This window comes from Netta rufina (genome assembly GCF_964035555.1).
Source record: "Netta rufina genome assembly, chromosome: 1".
Classification (NCBI taxonomy): Eukaryota; Metazoa; Chordata; class Aves; order Anseriformes; family Anatidae; genus Netta; species Netta rufina.
This window is the reverse complement of record NC_140123.1, coordinates 180,491,216-180,510,234: the sequence shown is the minus strand read 5'-3', so window position 1 is coordinate 180,510,234 and position 19,019 is coordinate 180,491,216. Positions and strand designations below refer to the sequence as shown.

General features: G+C 43.4%; 1 protein-coding gene across 1 annotated transcript; it reads right to left on the bottom strand.

Moving 5' to 3' along the window:
- Window positions 1-223: 223 nt before the first annotated feature.
- CAV1 (caveolin 1) lies at window positions 224-15,638 on the bottom strand. Its single transcript, XM_084306118.1, has 3 exons — window positions 15,485-15,638; window positions 14,972-15,136; window positions 224-685 (listed from the first exon to the last, which is right to left on the bottom strand). The coding sequence occupies exons 1-3, from the start codon at window positions 15,512-15,514 to the stop codon at window positions 344-346; spliced, it is 537 nt and encodes a 178-aa protein (XP_084162244.1). The 5' UTR covers window positions 15,515-15,638; the 3' UTR covers window positions 224-343.
- Window positions 15,639-19,019: the final 3,381 nt, after the last annotated feature.

The following is a 19,019-nucleotide window of genomic DNA, read 5'->3' as shown; positions in this document are numbered from 1 at the left end:
AATGAACAGCGAGATAAAAAGGCACCCAACGTAACACTTCTGTCTCTGAATTGAACAGCCAGCAAAATGATATGCAACTGGCATGGAAAAATAGCCATTGATGGTTAGTTTGAAATACAGGCTGAAAAGAGAGGGAAAAATAATAATAATAATAAAAAAGCAAGTAGTCCAGTAGGAATACACAGTAGAAAAAGAAACTGAGCAAGTGATTCTTTGTTTTGGGCCAGTAAATCCACCAGTTGCTGTTATGTTGCTTTGGAAAACGAAACTGGCACCAAAACACCCCAACCAACACAAAACCCCCACCCACTCTCTAGGCTGATGGCTTTTCTTCAAATGTCCCTCAAATCTCTTTCCGTACTGTGGCTCGGATGCTGCTGAACACTTTGCCTATAGCCTCAAAGAGTGGGTCGCAGAACGTGTGGATACAGATGGAATAGACACGGCTAATGCACTGGATCTCAATCAGGTAGCTCCTTATGCATGGCACCACCGCCCAGATGTGCAGGAATGACAAGATGGCAAAGTAGATGCCCCAGATGAGAGCCATAGGAATGCCAAAGATTGCTGACAGTAAACGATAAAACCAGTATTTCGTTACAGTGAAGGTGGTAAAACTGGCCTTCCAAATCCCATCAAAGCTGTGTGTTCCCTCTGGCTCAGCAATCACATCTTCAAAATCAATCTGCATCAAAGAACACAAAAGCAGGTCAGTCAGGTGTCCCCATTAAGTGTGGATTCTAGAAACCCCTCACCTGGAAAGCAATGGTCCCCTGCACAAAACTCTGAAACATGTAATCCCTACATCCCAACATGATTCAACCCATCTTAACATATCATCTATGATAATGATATGAATAAGGCTTGCTTTTTTTTTTTTCCCTAGTGATTGTCAGGAAGCCTCAATGACTAGCTCAAAACCAGACACCTAACTTTTAGATACTGTCCACAAAACTGCACTGCCCACAAAACTGAATAACTTTTCTTCAAGATATAGCTTGAATATTTTGTCTTCAAGGTATAGAGTGCCCTTAAAATCTATGTAAGAGATGAACCAGTTGAAAAGAATCATCATGCTGTCATTGCCTATCTTAACCATTTCACATTTTTACAAATGGAACAAATGTGCTCAGTACTTTGGCATTTTATGCACCTTAAGCATGCATCAATAAAATACGTTTTATTTGTCTGATTTTTCCATCTTACCCTGTAAAGCATTGCTAAATTTTGACAGTTAATAAATGTTAAGGACAGCTATTTAAATATATATTTTTGAAACAGTTGTGAATAGTTCTTAATAGCCTGAAAAATAAAATGCTGGATTTAGATTGGTATCAGATGGAGATCCTTTATATTCTGAAAGGGTAAGGGAGCTCTTCAATCTTGTTAAACATAGAGAGGCTCTTCGCATTAGAGCCATTTTGTTCTAACTTATCCTGTTTATGTGATAACCCCCTGTTCGTGAAAGACATAGGCGAACATATTAATGTTTAGAAGGAACACACTCTTCCACATATTTCATGGTTTTGACTATTCATAAATCATTCAAAAAGTCACCTAAGGAAGCAGTACATTCCAGCATGCATATTTTACAGTTCTATGTTGAAATACTGAGCTTTTTCAGGAAGCTTAATTGTCATAACATTTCTATTAGAAAATTAACAGAATTGGGGATGATAGTTCAGCTTCATGTCACACAAACACTTGTTTGATATAACCCACAATACAGGATATTTAATTTAGTCAGCACAACAAATTGTATAGGTACTGTATTCAAAAGGAAGAAGAACATCACAACAGTACGCCTCTGCAAGAAACTAAATGATTGTTTAAATTAGGTGAAAAAAAAATACGTTCCTAGGACTGGATCCCAAAGTCCAGTGATGCTGCTGCCATAAGTGATGATTTACAGGAGCAGGCTGAGTATGATATGGGCCAGAGGACTCAGAAACTCAGGCATACCTTAGGAGGCTGGAAGGAGGTGAATATAAATATACTGTGTAAATATTGCTTATACTGTAGGAAAAGGCTCAAAATCACTTCTTTTCATTTAAAAATGGAAAAAACTTCTCCCTCTCTCCCACTGAACCTTCAGTCAGCCCATACAAAAGTTACCAACTGACTACAAAGGAAAAAATACTATAAAATCACTGGGCTTTCCAGTTTTATCAAGAAAAGATAATTCCCAAGCAAAAGTATACAGTCTAGGGGTAATTTGCTTGAAGGGTTTTAAAGTCCTCGTGAGGAAATTTCTGAATCAGATGTAATATCAGACATCCCAAATGCCTAACATCAAGCTGGCTAAATTTAATGTGTTACTGGGCCTAACCATCACTTTTCCTGCTCAGGTCAGTGCATCTCTCCAGATATTGGATAAACAAACTACGAACCCTCTGTTCTTTACCTGCTGCTCTGAATGAGGCTTTAGTGATTTGAAAGTGCTTTGTGACTCTTCTGGATGAGATTTCATTATCACCCTAATCATGGCCATCATACCTTAAGCTAGCATTTGGGTTGAAATTCTGTCTCCACAGAAACCAGTGGCAGGATCTGCATCAGCTGATACCTAACGAACACGACACAGCTCCACGCACTTCTTGTGAAGGCATGCAGAGCCAACAGTCTATCTGGAATTTCTGAAACTGAAGAGCATAATTTTAAACAATAACCACAGAAAGAGAAAATGAAAAGAGAGTCTTAGGCACAGTTCTCTCCTGCAGTATTTCTGTCCGTATTAAATAGCCTACACTTCTGTAGGTCATGTGATTTTTTAGTACTAATCTTGGAAAACAATTTCCCGGAAAATAGTGTATAAAAACAGCATATACAGGACACTATATTTGTTGCTGAGTTTAGACAGGACATTGGAGCTTATTTGGGTTCTGTAATGTCAGTGGGACCAATACTGAAGCTCTAGTAGAAATAACTCCAGTTCTGGTAAGGGCATCACAGGCAATAGAATGTTCTATATTTTCACTGTGGCCTTATTAGATATAAAAGTTCACTGTAGATATAAAAGTCACTAAATAAGTGACACAAAATTAGCTTTATAAAGTACATTGGCCATAAAATAATTACATGAATTGGTCATTAGAAGTTATCTGCTGTCTAGAAAGACAGAGCAAGGATGTATTACGATTTTATGTTCCAAACGAAACAATCAGATGCCCTGGTATCAATCACTGCATTTTTAGGACTGGATCACAAGAGAAAGAAGAAAAAGTTGTAGATGTACATGAAGAAGTCAATAATATCTCCTGATGATAGTGTCTAATTGTCTTCTATCTAACCTCAAAAATAAAACAAAAAAAAACTAAGATGTTTTCAAGAGCTGCGTATTATTTACCAAATCAATCTAATTCAACTGAGTGCACTTGTTGGAAAAATGTATGCCCGATTTTATTTTCTTTTAGAAATACACTGGGAAGCATGCTTACATTATATATTTTTGCAGCAATTCAAAAGCAAGCTTTTCATTGTAACCTGTATTGCATGGTAGTTCATTTTCAAAGCAAATGGGTGCTCTTGGCTTATTATCAACATTAGCCTTGAAATCAGATAATAAAGATATGCAGATGATTTTAGCAAGAGAAAGTAGCTTCTCAGAAAATGGTATTACAAGAAGACTATATATATATTTTTTTTCCTCATAGGTTGTACATAGCCTTCTTATTCTAAAACTTGTGGCAATTTATTGTGTTCTTCCCATCAGTTGATGCTGTGATCATTGGCAGAGAGTTTGTGCACGTAGCTATCATACAGCATGTCAGTGCATCAGGGGTCATGCCCAAAGTCTTTATATTCCACTCAGTTATAGCAGAGTCTATCTTTTATGTTTTCAACAAGCTGATAAGGGAAATATTAAATCTCACGAGGAAAGCAACTTTGCATTGAGATCATTTTCATGGTTATAACTTTAGCTAAGTGGGACCTATTTTTATCTGCAGAACATGTTTTTGGCATGCAAGCAGTTAATGTGAAGCACCTAGAATTTTGCAAATAAATATTAAGACTGGCTTGTAATTTGGTTCCTTTAGAAATAATTACTTACAATGAATGCTTTACTGAAAAATGGAAGCTGGTAAACTCATCGATTTTCAAATCAAATAGTAAATTTTCTGTAATCCCAATTCTCAGAAACTGATGGTTTTAGCCTGTTGTGTGACCCAAGATGTCCTCAGAGTTAATCCTGGGGAGCTGACAGAAGAATCAGACCATATAACATTTCCAGATGGGCAGCATTGTCCTCATTCCAGGAGATGATGCTAATGTCAGAACATTCACGATATATCCTTGGCCGGGGTTTCTCCGCTCAAGTCATGCACAGTTGTCCTAAAAGTGCTCAGGCATCAGTCTGCCTGAGATTGTAATGGCAGTGTATTTCTGCCACCAGAAATCACCAGGAGTTGGTGGAGTCCTTCCTTGGAGCAATTTTAACAGCACTATGAACGTTTCTACCAATGCACAGAGCCCAAATAGATGGTGCTATGGGAACAATAACTGACGTCTCCCTACCACATCTTTCCCATTTCATTATTTCTCAAGTACCATGTTCTCCATTGCTCCACATTGCATACGGAAGACACCAAACTGAATTTGAGAGTGAAAAGACAGAAAAATGGCCTGGCAGCTGTAAAATCTCTCAGATGAATGGGTTAAAACGAACCTGTTGTCTGTCTAAAAGCCACAATAATGTTATGAAGTAACATATGTGTTGAGAGAGTGCAATGGTAACATCTGTGTTGCTGTCCAAAAACAGGCTTACCCGAAGCAGTATAAAGTCTAAATCAAGCTATCCAACGAACCGAGGTAAGCTGGGCTCTTCCACGTCTCAGCTGCAACCAGATCACGTACGAATCCCACTGGCTGGGAAATGTGCTATTTATTTCATCGTTCAGGCAGTGCAGATAAGTCCTCACACTGCAGGAACTGAGATATCACCCAGATTCTTCCTGCGCTGAACCACTCCCATGAAAGATCCTGTTTTTAACTCCCAGGGATCTGTCCTCAGCAAACAGCACAGAGAATAGGTGACTGGATGCACTTTGCCTTGCTATGGGATATATTTCTTTCAGTTACTCACCCCTCAGTCTCTTCTAACATTCCCCTCTGGTTTTTAGTTCAACAGCACTCAGTAATGGTGAGTGTCATCAGCCTGATAACGGGAGTCCAAATGAACTAAGTAAATTAAAAATAGGAGTGACAGAAGAAACAGAAGTGGCCAGAAATACAATCCTAGGGAAGAAAGACACTCTGCAGCTCTTCACTAATTTCTGGAAACGGACGTAACTGGCTCACAAGGCGAAGATACCTCTATTACTGATACCTTTCTCAACTCCGCTTTTGCCAAAGCATCAAATATATGTAAATTTATGGAAGACTCTGCTTTATTCATGTAAAGACATGCTTAGGTTAGGCACAGGTCCTGTTGTGAAGATTACAGCATGTAGCTTGTTCCTCTAGAGCTATCAGGGTGTGCTGTGAAACAACTGGGAATTATTTGCCAAGCTAATGAAAATGCAGGCACGTTCACTTGTGACAAGGAGAGAAGTAAAGGAAATTTGTTTTGACCCTCTAAAGGATGCTAATAACTCACTGCAGCCTTCTGTTTCAGCCAAAGCTATTAAACACTATCAACTTCTGTTCCATGCCTACAATGCACTTCCTGACTTCAGCTATTCTTTGTTTCCTACTATTCAGCTTGGTGAAGCCAGTTTTTACATTGCTTGAAGCTTTTGTCTGATTCTGCTATGAGAATTATTGCAGCTTCTTTTGCCCTGCATGTGTTTATTAAACTTTTATCAGGAAATTAAGGGACCTGCTTTGATTCTAAAAGAGATTTACTTACAACAAAGGGAAATGGTATGGAGGATTTGCCTTCTTTCTCAAAGGTTGTTTAAAGAAAAACCCTATTAATTAAAAAGCTTAACAGTGTGAAGTTATTGCTTTAAACAAACAAACAAAAAAAAATACAAAAACAAAGAAAGAAACAAAAAATATCCCCAAAACATGAAACAGATAAAACAGCTGACTCAAGTATATGTGCCTTATGTATGAATATAGTTGACCTTGCCACTTCAGTCCTTATGTCCTTTAGTCTTCAAACTGCCTACCTAACAGTTACGCTTTTCCTCAAATTTTGTCCTTTGAGATATCCATTCCATAGAAAATTTACTGTGCTGGGTTTATCAGAAAAAAATATTAAGACCACTGCCATTTTACAAAGACTTTGGCCTAATCCACATTTCTGCAACTGTAATTACTCAGGTCTTCATGTGCAGTATGTGTGCTGCTGCTGTGCTCACAACATAAGGAGAGCAGAGATATCACCACTGCTCCAGTGAGGGGGAACCCAGCCAAGAGCTCACTCAGCGTGCCTACATTTCTGAGTGCCTTCAATATTTTTTGGAGTCAGTGAAAAGAGGCTCAGGTCCTTACTGGCTGTCTTCTGACTGATCACTCATATCTTCAATCAGGCAAACCGCTTAAATACGCACACAGCCTGAACAATGGGAACGGCCTCACTGATGTCAATATGCTTAAGTGTTCTGCCAGACAAGGGCTGTAGTCAAGCCAGACTGAAAGTTGGGTCTGTGATGAATAATTAACATGTACAAATATGTATTTATGGAAGATGGAGTCACAAGCGAGTTTTCCTTACATTTTTAGCACAGAGCATAGGCACTGGCTTTACAACTTACCCCGTGCTATTTTAAAACAGTATTTTCCCTGATACTAAGCCTATGTTTCCTATACTAATGTTTCCTCAGATTATACTGTCTCTTTAAGACTCAGAAAAATGAGTCTTGTAACAAAAGGCAGATACCATCATTTTTTTTCTGTTGTGACAAATGCAACTTACAAAATTTCCCAAAGCACTCAATGTCCCTTAAAGAAAACATTCAGCTGAAGAAAATAACATTTAAATGTTTCCTTGTCTCTTTGAAATAGCATGTTTCCACATCTGCTGGTGCTTGTCTTCCTGACCACTGCCACATTTTTTTCAGAAAATGACAAAAAAACGTATAAGGTTTTTTCTACTGAGCCCGAGGGAAAGAGAACGGGAGGTGTCAGAACTCAGAGGGGTAGAGCTGCTTTTCTCCTTTCCCTCACCACCCAGGAGACTTCAAAATTTTGGAGGTGTAGGGTGTGGGACATGGCAGTGCCTCATGGCTGCAAGGCCTACATTAAGAGGAACAGGAGGAGGCCTACTCTTGCTCTGAGTAGGTCTGTCTGGACCTAGGTTGCATGGGATTACAGGAACTTTAACAATGGCTTCACTTGTTTTGACCCTAATAAAGAACCCACCCCTTTTTTTTAAGAACACTGTGCAGTCTCCATCAAGCAAACATTTATCAGCACTACATAAAGAAGCTGATAACTTTGTGCCCAAAAACATACAGCTTAACAACACCTAGATATTTTATGGCTGTCAGGTGTGTTATAAAGGCACGACTTCTATACCAGAGCATCTGTATAAGCCTTAGGCTATGGCATGGGTGAATGCAAAGCACGAGCATCAGCTGTGCCCAGAGAAGGACAAGGTTCCCTCATGGGAGAGTTCAAGCCCTGTTATTTGTTCAAACTGACCGAGGAATTTGCATTACATTCTTTCTCCCTGTGCCTACTTTCCATCATATTGCAGGAACAGTGTTCTGCTGGCAGATCTCTTCTTTGGAGATACGAAATCTTTCTCAAATACTATAGAGTACAGCCAAAAAAGCAAACAATGCTTCAACAAACAAGGATATTAATGCTGGAAAAGAGTTAAAGGACTATACTGTTCTAGCTAGAGCAGAAAACCTTGTCCTGCCAGGAGTGACCACTGCTGCACCAATAACAAATATTCAGACAGATTATGAGCAATTTAAAATTATGTCATGACTTAGGAAAGGGTTATGATTGCAAGATCAGCACTTTACAAACAGAAAGATCAATGAAAATTGCCAAACTTTGCTACTAATTACCAAGAGGAGAACGTCTGACAATGCTGAATTACTCATTACATACCAGAAAAGCCCTGGTGATGGGCTTTGTTTTTATCAGATGGGCAGGCTCATCTAAAGCTGCGGAAGTATTCACATGAAATATGCTACTGGTGGCAATGGGTCAGCCCTGCAGCAACCAGGCATTCTCCAGAGATTTCTTCCTGAAGCACTTGTCTGTGCTTCTCAGTATAGCCCAGCAGAAGGAAAGAATAGCAACTCAAGGAGACATCTGCACGCCTCTGAAACACAGCTAAACTTCCTGCGCAGGTGGGGAGATCGCATCAACCAGTTACTTGGCAGACGGGTCAATGCTGTCAGAGCGAGTGGTCAGAAAATGAAGTGGCTGCTTTCCTCTCTGGAAACTGGGCTGCTGGGAGGTTATCACAATTTTCTCAAAGGGAAAAACTGTTACGAAGCTTTCTTCGTTTATTATTTGTTTCATGTTGAATAGTTCCTCCTCATTTGATGCAGCTATGTTAGCTAAAACCTCTGAGATATCTTTGTGTACGTGCATGCATACATATTTGTGTCTGTATGCTTAAAGTTGCATATTCCTCAGCATGAACAGTGGGGTGAAATTTGGAATATATTAAAACTAAAGGGAGTTTTTTTTAAATTAATTCCACTAGAGTCTGGAATTAACCAGAGTTCAGGAATGTTAATAAAACCAAAGGTATCCTCTAATGAGTTTTTTAGATGGTTATATTGCCCTCTGATATAATACCATTTGGAAGTTTTACAGATCTGATATTAAGCTAATATTGTTATTAGTATCTATTTATATACTATTTATATTATTAATATAATAACATTAATATCACAATTGCTAGCCTTTAATATAACTTTTTGAGAACTTGCTCTAGCTTCATTCCTCCTAAATTTGGGCACTAATGGCGAATGGAAATATAGCAATGTTGGACTCTGTAGTATCACATGGAGAGAGAAAGGCAACTTCACATGGGGCTTTATACATGAAATCTCTATCATTTGTATCATTTGTAAGGGAGTCTAATGAGAGGAGACTCTTAACTAGGTATACTAACCATAAACATATTCCTGTTAGTTGCTGCAATTATTTTTTAGCAAATCTGTGTAACTTGTTCTCACTATTTCCCTCTTTTCTAACTGAGTGTGCTTACTGCTGTGAGTGCCTAGTTACTGCTCTGTTCCTTTAAAAAAGATCTGCCTCTGCATTTCTTCTGTTAGAAGGCTGTCCTTCTACTGGAAGATCTTAAGTTACTGACCCTTAAATATGAGGCAACTCTTTCTTTAATATTTCACAAAGATCAAGATGTTGCTGGTCTACAGTTGCAGCCTTATTATAAATTGCACTGAAAAGGAGTTACATGAACATGGACTTGATAAAACAACAGGAGACTGAGGTCTACAGGAGATACTAAGATAATCTTGAGGGAGAACTAAGTGTGTTTTGTATTTGTTTGAGGTTGTTGGAAGGCATTTGACAGCTTACAGAGGAAGCATTGCAATCCTTCTACGAGATTCCCTTAGGCTTCTTTGAAACTCCGAGTGTACTTTGGCACAGCGGGAGTTTGGGCAGGGAATGTGATGCTTTCACCTTTAACTGCGATAGTATCTTCGCACTTCTTATCTGAGAAGCTGACTTTATCAGTTCCTTTTTATTTGAAAATGAAGTACGTGGGCCAGACAAGCCTTATTCTTGTACAGCTCCACTGACAGCTATAGCATAACTCCTTGGCTATCGTGAATAAAACAGGGTGCGAGCTTCTCCAGCTAATGCACTCTTTCGAGTGGGCACAGCGATACTGAGACTGTTTGTCCTTTTGAATACTAACCCAATGACATAACTTCTAACAAGAATAATACTGCATAAAATTAGAAGTTAGTTTTGAAACTATGCAAAGACATTTTCATAAGAAATCTCCTAGAAAAAAAATTTAAAGGGACTAACAGAGTCAAACCTGTCCCCATCAAAAAATCAAACAAACTTAAGAGCCATAACTTTTATTTTGTCTTCAACACAATAATAATAATATAATAATAATAATAATAACAACAACAAATCCTCTTCAGTCTCGGATGCTTTTATTGTTGTAATTTGTCTAGAAAAGAAAAGAAAGGTGGTAGTTTTGGATCAAGCAGCTCAGAAAATTAGCTGCTGATGTACTGTCAATTTACTATAAGGGTATTTGAGAACAGTGGGGAATAGAAACTATTTTTAGAGCTGTATTTCTCTTCAGCTTTCCAGATATCACAAGTTTTATGGCTCATCCATGTTCATTAGTATTTTCTTCTCTCTGTTGCTTAAAATACACCAAAGATCCAGTTCTCATTGGGCTCTATTATACACATTTTCCTGTTCCCACAGAAGACTTTTAGATTTCAATGATTTGTTTCGGTATTAGACAGCCATACTTTCTGCAACAGATGGTGGTATTTTTTTCCATATATTGGGTAAAAAAATCTAAAATGAATTCAAATAGTTCTTAAAATTTTCTAACATATACTCTAAATAAAGTTGAATTTAACAGAAGGGAAAAATATTTGCCTTCTCTGACTATGAGGTAGTGTCCAACAAACTCTAACAAAAGGAACATCCATGTTGAATAGTTGGCTCTGTCCCCATTGTCATCAAACGAACATTTTCCTATGGAGTTATGAGTCATGTTCATCACGCTAAACAAGAAGGCAGCGCATAAGGCTTTAATAATACCACAATCTTAAATACAAACGCTTTTGAGATCTGAGACTTGATTAGAACACATTCAATTATTATCTGTAACCTTATGGGCATTCAAAAATTCCGTGCCTAGCAATCTGAAAACTCCTAATTCCTGTGCAAGAAAACTGTTTTTCAGAGTTCTCAGGCCACGCTCAGTCCTCCTACAAACCAGCCTCTGCAACAACTTGAGCTTTAGTCTCTGAATTGTAGACTGGCCTTGAAAGAAACACTTGGAACAGAATTGGATCGGATGGACAGGCAAAGTCCAACACCGGAATAGTGCTGCATTTTAAAATCTAAACCCCACTGCTGGACATTGATATGGCACCCAGTGTAAGAATCATCTCATTTAAATGCACCTGCGCAACAGTAAGGTGTCGTGTCTGAGCTATGTGGAGAGAAACACACTCTGGGAGAAAAACCCACCTCATCCTGTGGTTAGGCCTAAACTCTGTGACACGAATCTGCCTCCACAGATGTGTAACCACTCGAAGAGGAGGAGCTGACAGCTGTTGTTACATCAGCGTGGCAGACCTCAGTGCCTTAACCTTCCCAGCTGAGCACAGCAGGGGACAGTCTCTGCCTTCCTTCCAGGAGGTCCCAGCGGTGAAGGAAGGTGCTCTGCCTAGGCACCTCTCCTCCGTGCACAAGGTCCTTCCTTGCAGTGACATGAATTTTCCTCACCAGCATCAGCTTTAAGAGGAAGGCACGAATACACAGCTGTTTAAAACTTGGTACAAAAGCTCTGCATTGTTACATCTGCAGCCAAGTACTGATTTTTTTTTTTTTTTCCAGAGAGAAAAGGACGCTTACACAACGAACAGCAGATAGACACCACTTGTTTAAAACAAACTAATAATTATGTCCTGGGTGGTGCACCAGGCACAGGCCTTTCTCCCTAGCAGAGCACAAAAGAATTGTGATCTAGCTGCAGATGTAACTGCACGTTTGGTCCTCACTAGTCCAGAAGGCGCAGATTTTGTAGGGCTGGCTACCTGGCCTGTCCCCATGGTGAGCAAAGGAGTAATGAGAAGCACAAGCCAGCCTCAGAGAGATGCAGAAAAGCTAGCTCCCTCCTCTGCTTTTTCCAAATTCAGTAAACTCTGAATACTTGACCAAAGATACTTTCAACTCCAAAGAGTTGGAAGGCTGTAATTTTGCCACAATCTGGAGAACACAAATAGTGTATTGGGAAACAGGAAGAGCAAAGACTGAACAAGTCCTGAAAGAGAACTTCAGGCACCTGCTTGCAAACCTTGGGTCAGCGGGGAGGGAACGATAAATGACAGAAAAAAAAAAAAGCCCACTATCAGCTTTCTCTCCCGGTGCTTGCATTTCATCGCACACAAACAAAAACTGTGGGATATAAGTCAGAGTAGAATCTGACATAAACAGATACAGTTCTGAGGAAAATAGCTCTTTAATCAACAAAGTGACTCCCACAGAGTTCCCAGGTGCTCAGAGGTTGTTTCTCCCTTACTAGATTCTTATTCTGCTTTCTGTTTGACCAGACAACCCCACAAGCTGGTACCTCAACAACTGCTGCGTGTTCTGAGCATCCCGAAGTGACACATGAGGGCAGTCATATGAGGAAAAAACTCCTTCCTTTCCGCTCCCTGCTGAAGGAATTAGAACAGGAAGGAAATTCTGGTGATTTTACTAGATTGTGCTTCCTCCTGCACGGAGCTGCCAGCTCTGCTGGCTGCGTAACTCAGCTCTCACACTGCAAGGTCAGTAAGGCCCCAGTTCCACCCCTCCCTGAGCAGAAATCCAGTTGTTTGCCCCACTTTTCTGGAAGCATCACACAGCACTTGGCTTCCACTTGGCCTCTAATTTGAAGATAAAAAGTAAGCAAAGTCACTGTCACCAATATGTTTGGTGTAAAGCATCTGGATCACGCCTCGCCCCCTTGGCTGGATCCCTCCCCTGTTGCTGCCTGCCCCATTTATCTGCTGCAGAGGAAGCTCTGCAGATGCTGTTTGCTGCACATCAAGGGAATGCCTCCTGCTTCTCACAAGCAAGGGTTATTTTTAAAATGTGCTATGGCAAGTATTTGAACGCAGACAACACTGAGGCCTTTTAGAGAGCTGCTTACAGGGCAGATTCCTCATTCTCTGTCTAATCATTTCTATTTCATGGTTGACTGACTTGTCCCCAGTTTCCATGCTATTGTGGCTCCTAGTCAAGTGGCAAGAAATGCCTGAAATGATGAGGTTCCAAATCTAGAAAAATGTAATGGCTCTAAACAACACTCAGCTAAGTCTAAGCCACGCTTCTGGCCTCAGAACAGCCCTGAACAACATTTTTCTGTCTTTCAGCACCCAAACTAGGGGCTCCTTCTGTTACCCAAGTACATTTTTTACTCTCTACCTGGATGATTTACAATGGAAGGAAGAGAGGCAGATAGGTGACAGAAGGAGCCACAGACTGATGGCTAAGGCAGGAACTGAATCTGTGCATCTTCAGCCCAGCGTCTGTCAGCTAGGAACTGGATCTGAGCTTTACGGCTACTTCTAGCAAGCTGAACCTGAAAGTAGTATCCAAATAAACTTAAATTAGTAGTATCCGAACAAACTTAAACTGTAGCAAAATTCCTCTCCATACTTTTCACGTTGAACCTATTTCTGAAATATCTATAAAATCAAATAAATCCTTATTTATCCTTGTGACGAGGTAGAAAAGTGTCACTTTGTGATGCCCACACTTTTTACAAATGCTGCTGCTTTTATAATGCAAAATGGATCCCGTCTGGTTAACATCAAGTTCACTTTGATACATTCCTGCGTCTCGATGTGGCTACGTGCACCACCAGAAACTCACTGATACGGAGGCAGTACCAGTATTCTGGGTGCCTGCTGGTTTTCAATTAATTTATCTGTTGGTCCACAACCATTTTGGAAGGACAAACTGAAAAAAAAATCTCACTTTTTCCATTCCTACAATTCTAACTTTTCAACTTCACTTTGGACGATTGGATGCAATCAAGCTAACTTTCCTAATCATTGCCCCAGTGGGAGGCAGGGAGGGCAGGACGGGCTTTGTAGGCTTCATTTTCCTCTCTGTCCGTTAGGAGTTTTTTCCATGAGTGGTCTGCCTCTCGTCCCAGCAGGAGCTTTCTTTCCCTAGTTAAGTTTGTGGACACTCGATTCCGACTTGTTTGGGGGCTGTGACTCATCCTCGGAAGGTCTGGTTGCTTTGGGGACTTCTTCTGTTGATGTACGCAATGAGCTGTGATGCAGCCTCATTCTCCAGCCTTGCATTCCCTGCCTACTCAGCTGCTCCCCCACGGGTGGCAGAAAAAGGAATCGCTCCCTCAACACCAGGCATCTTAAAGGACGTTTTGTACTGCTGCGTACACAGATGATTTTTTTCTAAACTAATTAAAAATGTATTCCTTTTCTTTCTAGGTCCTGGAGCTGACAACGGCTCCTTAATTAAAGATATAGCCCGCCCTAGGGGATAATTCCTACTCTCGATCTGCAACACGGGCAGTCCTATTCAGCACCTTCAAACTTTGCTGAAGGCAGAGGGATTTGAGGTTACTCACAACCTTACTGCGCTGTCTGCACGTACAGCACAAATCATCTTTCTGACAAACATCCTGAAACTAGATTCCAGCCTTTCTGTCCTCGGAGACAATAGGACATTTCTCTTTTTTAGTAATGGGTCATCGTGACCAACGGATGGGGTGGTCATGGTGATGGTGCTGGACCCTAAGCAAGCCAGCTGGTGGTTAGTCACCCGCTGCACCTGGCAGGCTCCCGTTGGTCCTGGGTCCTGACAAGCCCAGACGACAGCATCCTCAGTTCCCGCACGTATAGCACAAAACCTGTCTGCGAAGAGGAAAATCAGCCCCAGGACTTTTCTGACTGAAGGGACTTCGAGGAGAAATCCCCGTCGGTCCACATTTGCCAAAACTGTCAAACCGAATTGTAAGCCAGAGCCTAAACCGGGGCGCAGCCAGCTTTTGCTTAGCCTCTTCCCTCGCTTCTTGAGGGAAAACCACCAAGGAAAAGCAAACGCAAGGAGGAAACGAATGCAGCCCCCTCCGGGACCTCTGCTCTGCTCCCTCTTGGCTGAGGCTGGGCGACCGGGACCCGAGGGGGCTCAGCTCCTTCCCCGTCCCTGCGGGGCTGTGCCAGCCGCTGCCCAAATCCCCTCTCCCTTTTTTTTCCCAAAAAATAAAGGAATTAGGACCCGACCCCCCTCCCTTCGCGCAGCAGGTGGAGGGGAGCGGCCCGGGCTGGCGCGTCCCCCTCGCCTACCCCTACCCCCCGCTCACCTTGACCACGTCGTCGTTGAGGTGCTTGGGGTCCCGGTTGACCAGGTCGATCTCCTTGGTGTGCACGTCGTGCACCGCCTTCTCGCTCAGCTCGTCTGCCATCATCTTGTTGTTGGGCTTGTAGATGTTGCCCTGCTCCCGGACGGGCGCCGCGTACAGAAAGCCCTGCGGAGGGAGAGAGGGGAGAGCGGCCGCGAGGGAGAGGAGGGACGGGAGGAAGGCAGAACCCAGCCGGGGAGCGGGGAGGGGGGGGGGGGGCAGAGAGAGGCCGGGCAGGGCCGAGAGGGGCGGGCAGCGGGGGGGCGGCCCCGCTCCCGGGGGAGCCGGGCTGCGGGCGGCTCTGCCCCGGCTATAAAACCGCAGCCCCGGGGGCGCGCCCCCCGCCGTGCCAGGCGCGGCTCCGCCGCTCGCCGCCGCTCGTCTCGCACCGCCAGGCGGCCCCGCAGCCCCTCCGGGGGGTGCCCGGGACCCCCACCCCACCCCATCCCATCCCAGCCGTCCCCCAGTCCGTACCTCCGAGTCCACGTACTTGGTGCCGGACATGCTGCCCCGCTGCGGGTGGGTGGCGGCCGGCCGGGCGCTATAACGGAGGCAGGAGGATCCCGAGCGGGAGGGAGGGAGGGAGGGAGGCGGCTGGCGGCCGGCCAGGGCCCGCTCCCGGCCTCCGCTCGGGGCGGGGGGACCGGAGCCTGCAGGGGCGTCGCGACCCGCCCGGCACCGGCCCGGGGTGGGAGGGGAAAGCGGCCCCGAGCCGGCAACCTGCCCGCCTCGGCCCCCCGAGGGGACGGGGACAGCGACACGGGGACGGGGACGCTGCCCCGGGACCCCTACGGCATTGGGGGGGTGGAGGCGAGGAAGAGGTGAGGAGATGGGAAAGCCCCTCCGCCTCTGACAGTCGCTTACACACCGTTTACACACAGTTTACACACGCTCCCGATCGCCCTAGGAACAATTGTGGGAACTTGGGACATCCTCGGGCTGAAGAAAAAGTGATCTGTCTCCTCAACCGGTTCGTTTCGGAGCTATGCAAGTATTTAGCAGTCCTGCGCTTGAACGGCACGGTGTTTTCCTGGGAGGAGGCTGACCCCAGCGTGTCTGCCCTGCCCGTTAGCCACCGGCACTTCGCTTCTGAAGAGGCTCCGTGGGACACCCACGGTGGCCACGCTGTGTTCCCCAGGCCCTTTATAAACCCAGGGGCATGTGTAGGCATAAACGCTGCGAGGATTCATCACCGAGTGCCAGACAGCCCAGGTTACAGATGCAATGGCACTGTGCAGCTGTAAACTCCGAGTTATATTTAGCCTTTTTTTTTTTTTTTTTTTTTTTTTTTTGATGTTTGCAACCATCAGCTTTCCATTAGGAAATCAGACCTTGTTGTTGTAAACTTTATAACGCTAACAGCAAAGTGGCGACCTTGTGCCATTTAGCACGGAATTGCAGCAACAGAAGTAGAACGATCTTGACAGCTGCGTACTTAGCTGTGGCAGGTCGAGAAACGAATCAAAAGGACCAGTGGCTGAGATGGATGTAGGCGTCTTAAACGCAAATAAATGCACCTGCTGAAAATGCAGTCCACTGGGCTGTGTGTTACAGGTATGGGCATCAGTAAATTGTGAGCTTTGAGAGTTCCTGTTGTTCACAAACTTTAGAACTTCAGATGGATGTTTTCCAGCTTTCCAAGTTAGTTCACATTTTTAAAAGTAATTTTTTTTTTTTTAATCGATGCAATAATTTACTTAGGCCATCATTAAAATACCCGTCGCTGTCCAAACATTTCAATGTGTGCATAAAATCAAATGTACGGATTGAAAGACGTAGTCTCTAGACTTTTTCAAAAACAAACAAACAAAAAACTGTTCTGATTTTCATTTCTAGGAAAGCTTCATGCCCAGTCAGTGTCCTGCACATACATCGGAAGATTTTGACCCATTGTTTATTATGATTGCATATTTCAGGGATGACTAAGAATAGGAGATATGTTTGTTAACTTGAAGCACTGAATTGCTCCTGGAATGGTTTCTGCAGAACTTCAATGCCCTTTAAAAGAAATTTCTGAATCATGCAACACCACCAGAGCTGGAAGAATATGGGAAGCTGGTGGAACATACAGACCTCATGGGATGAATCCCAGAGAGGCTGCTTACAAGCTGAAATGGGCTATCACAGCTGATGAACCCAGGAAGTGCTCGCTTGAGCTTGACCACCAGGAAGACATCCTGCAGAGAAAACTGCATGGGTACGAACAAGCTGTAAGAGTGAGGAAGTGACATCTGTGGAGATGGGTCAGGGTAAAGCCCTGGCCCATTTCCTCTATCACTGGGGCATGAGAAATGCACATAAACTTCACGCCCAGTGACTTGGCAGCAGTGAGTGCTGGAGCTCTGCGAGGAGCTGTGCTTACACACGGAGGAACAGTACAGCTCATCTGGAAAGGGCACGTAAAAGGCTTGCAGGGGGTTTCTGAAAGAGCAGAAGATATCCCCTCTTAGTTACTGTGAGTGGATCATCCAGGGGTGGCCTAAAATTGCCAGTGATTGTGGGCACCCAAGCTGGCCTTGCAGATGCCACACAACTTGCCTTCTCATTGAGCTTTGCTGCACTTCAGCAACCCCGGTCAACTATTGACCAGGACTGTATGCTGTTCAGGTGGCCACCTCACTGCCTTTCTTCTTTTTCCATCACATCAAGCCTAGGCATTTCATACCTAAATAAAAAAAAATGCTCAGAAGTTTTGCTTTAATTGAACTTTTAGACCTCAGGATCACCCCAAGAACTGACTGTAAACATGGAACAGAGAGCGTGCAAGGTGTGAGCACTGAGAGAAGAAAAGCCTTGGTACTGGTAGGAAACCAGTGGAAAAAAAATAAAAATAAATACAGTGCAAAAAATAGATTGGAGAAAATTCCTCTAAAAAATAGTGTCAGAAAATGAGTCACAAAGCTGAACTGAATGTGCATGACTGCTCACTGAATGTCTTTGTCTGGTATCAAACGCTGCCTCTCACTCCGCTCCCTCCCCCTCCCTGCTTTTTAAAGTTGTGTAATTATTCCAGTTATGGTATTAGCAATACTCCTGATATATTGCAATGTCAGCAAGATCAGAATCAGCCCTATTCTTTATGTACAGCTTCAGCAGCAGCTAGGCTGTCAGATAACAGGCTGCCAACAAGCAGCCTTCCTCACACAGAGTGCATAAAGACCTGAGGCTTGGGAGAGGAAGATCTCTGTGTTTTAGTGTCTTCTGTTGAGCTGCTTCAGTGCATCCTTTTACGTGCATTTTTGGACGTTTTGCTGGATGAAAGCCTGAGCTGCCAGGAGTGTTGGTAGTGAGCTTTTATCAGCTGCGAATGCTCTGCTTACCCTGCTGCGCGATGATAAGCATTGGGATGGGTTTAATGCGCAGCCTGGTGTTTTGCTGTTTCCCTGATTTACAGACCTGTAGTCCTACAGGATCCAAGGTGGCCCTTCTGTTCCTGCTCTCTGGAGGCTTTTTGTCCTTCAAATCAGAACTCACTGAATTGGAATACTCCCACTGAGGTGGATGCCCTTGTCACCGGTATATAGGTCCAGTATACAGGACCACACTTTCTTGTTATTTGGCCCGTTTATTCCTTGTGTCAAAGGAGTAGTTTCCCCAGGAGAGACTGTGAGCTGCCTGCCTTCCCGTTCCTTTCTTCTCGTAGCCTCCAGCTGTGAGTGATTTCCTTTTACACCGAGGCACTGCTGCCACAGCATGTTGCACAGCAGCCTGAGGGCTAGAAGTGTGATCCAACATGTGAGAGACCTGAGATCAATGTTTGCCTATCTGAGGTGTGCTAATGCATTTGGACTCTTGGGAAAATATTTTTTGGGAAGTGTCCCCTTCTGCTGGTGTGCCATCAGTGTATTTTCAGGGTACCAAGCCATTCTCTTCCCTTGTTTTGGGGTTCTTCTCTTAGATGAGAGTGAGCTACCAAGTTGCTCAAACAAGGGCAGTTCTAGGCATGACCAAAATAAAACTCTAGGTACTGAGGGAAGGTTACACGAAAGGGAGGTGCCTTCTGGGTTTA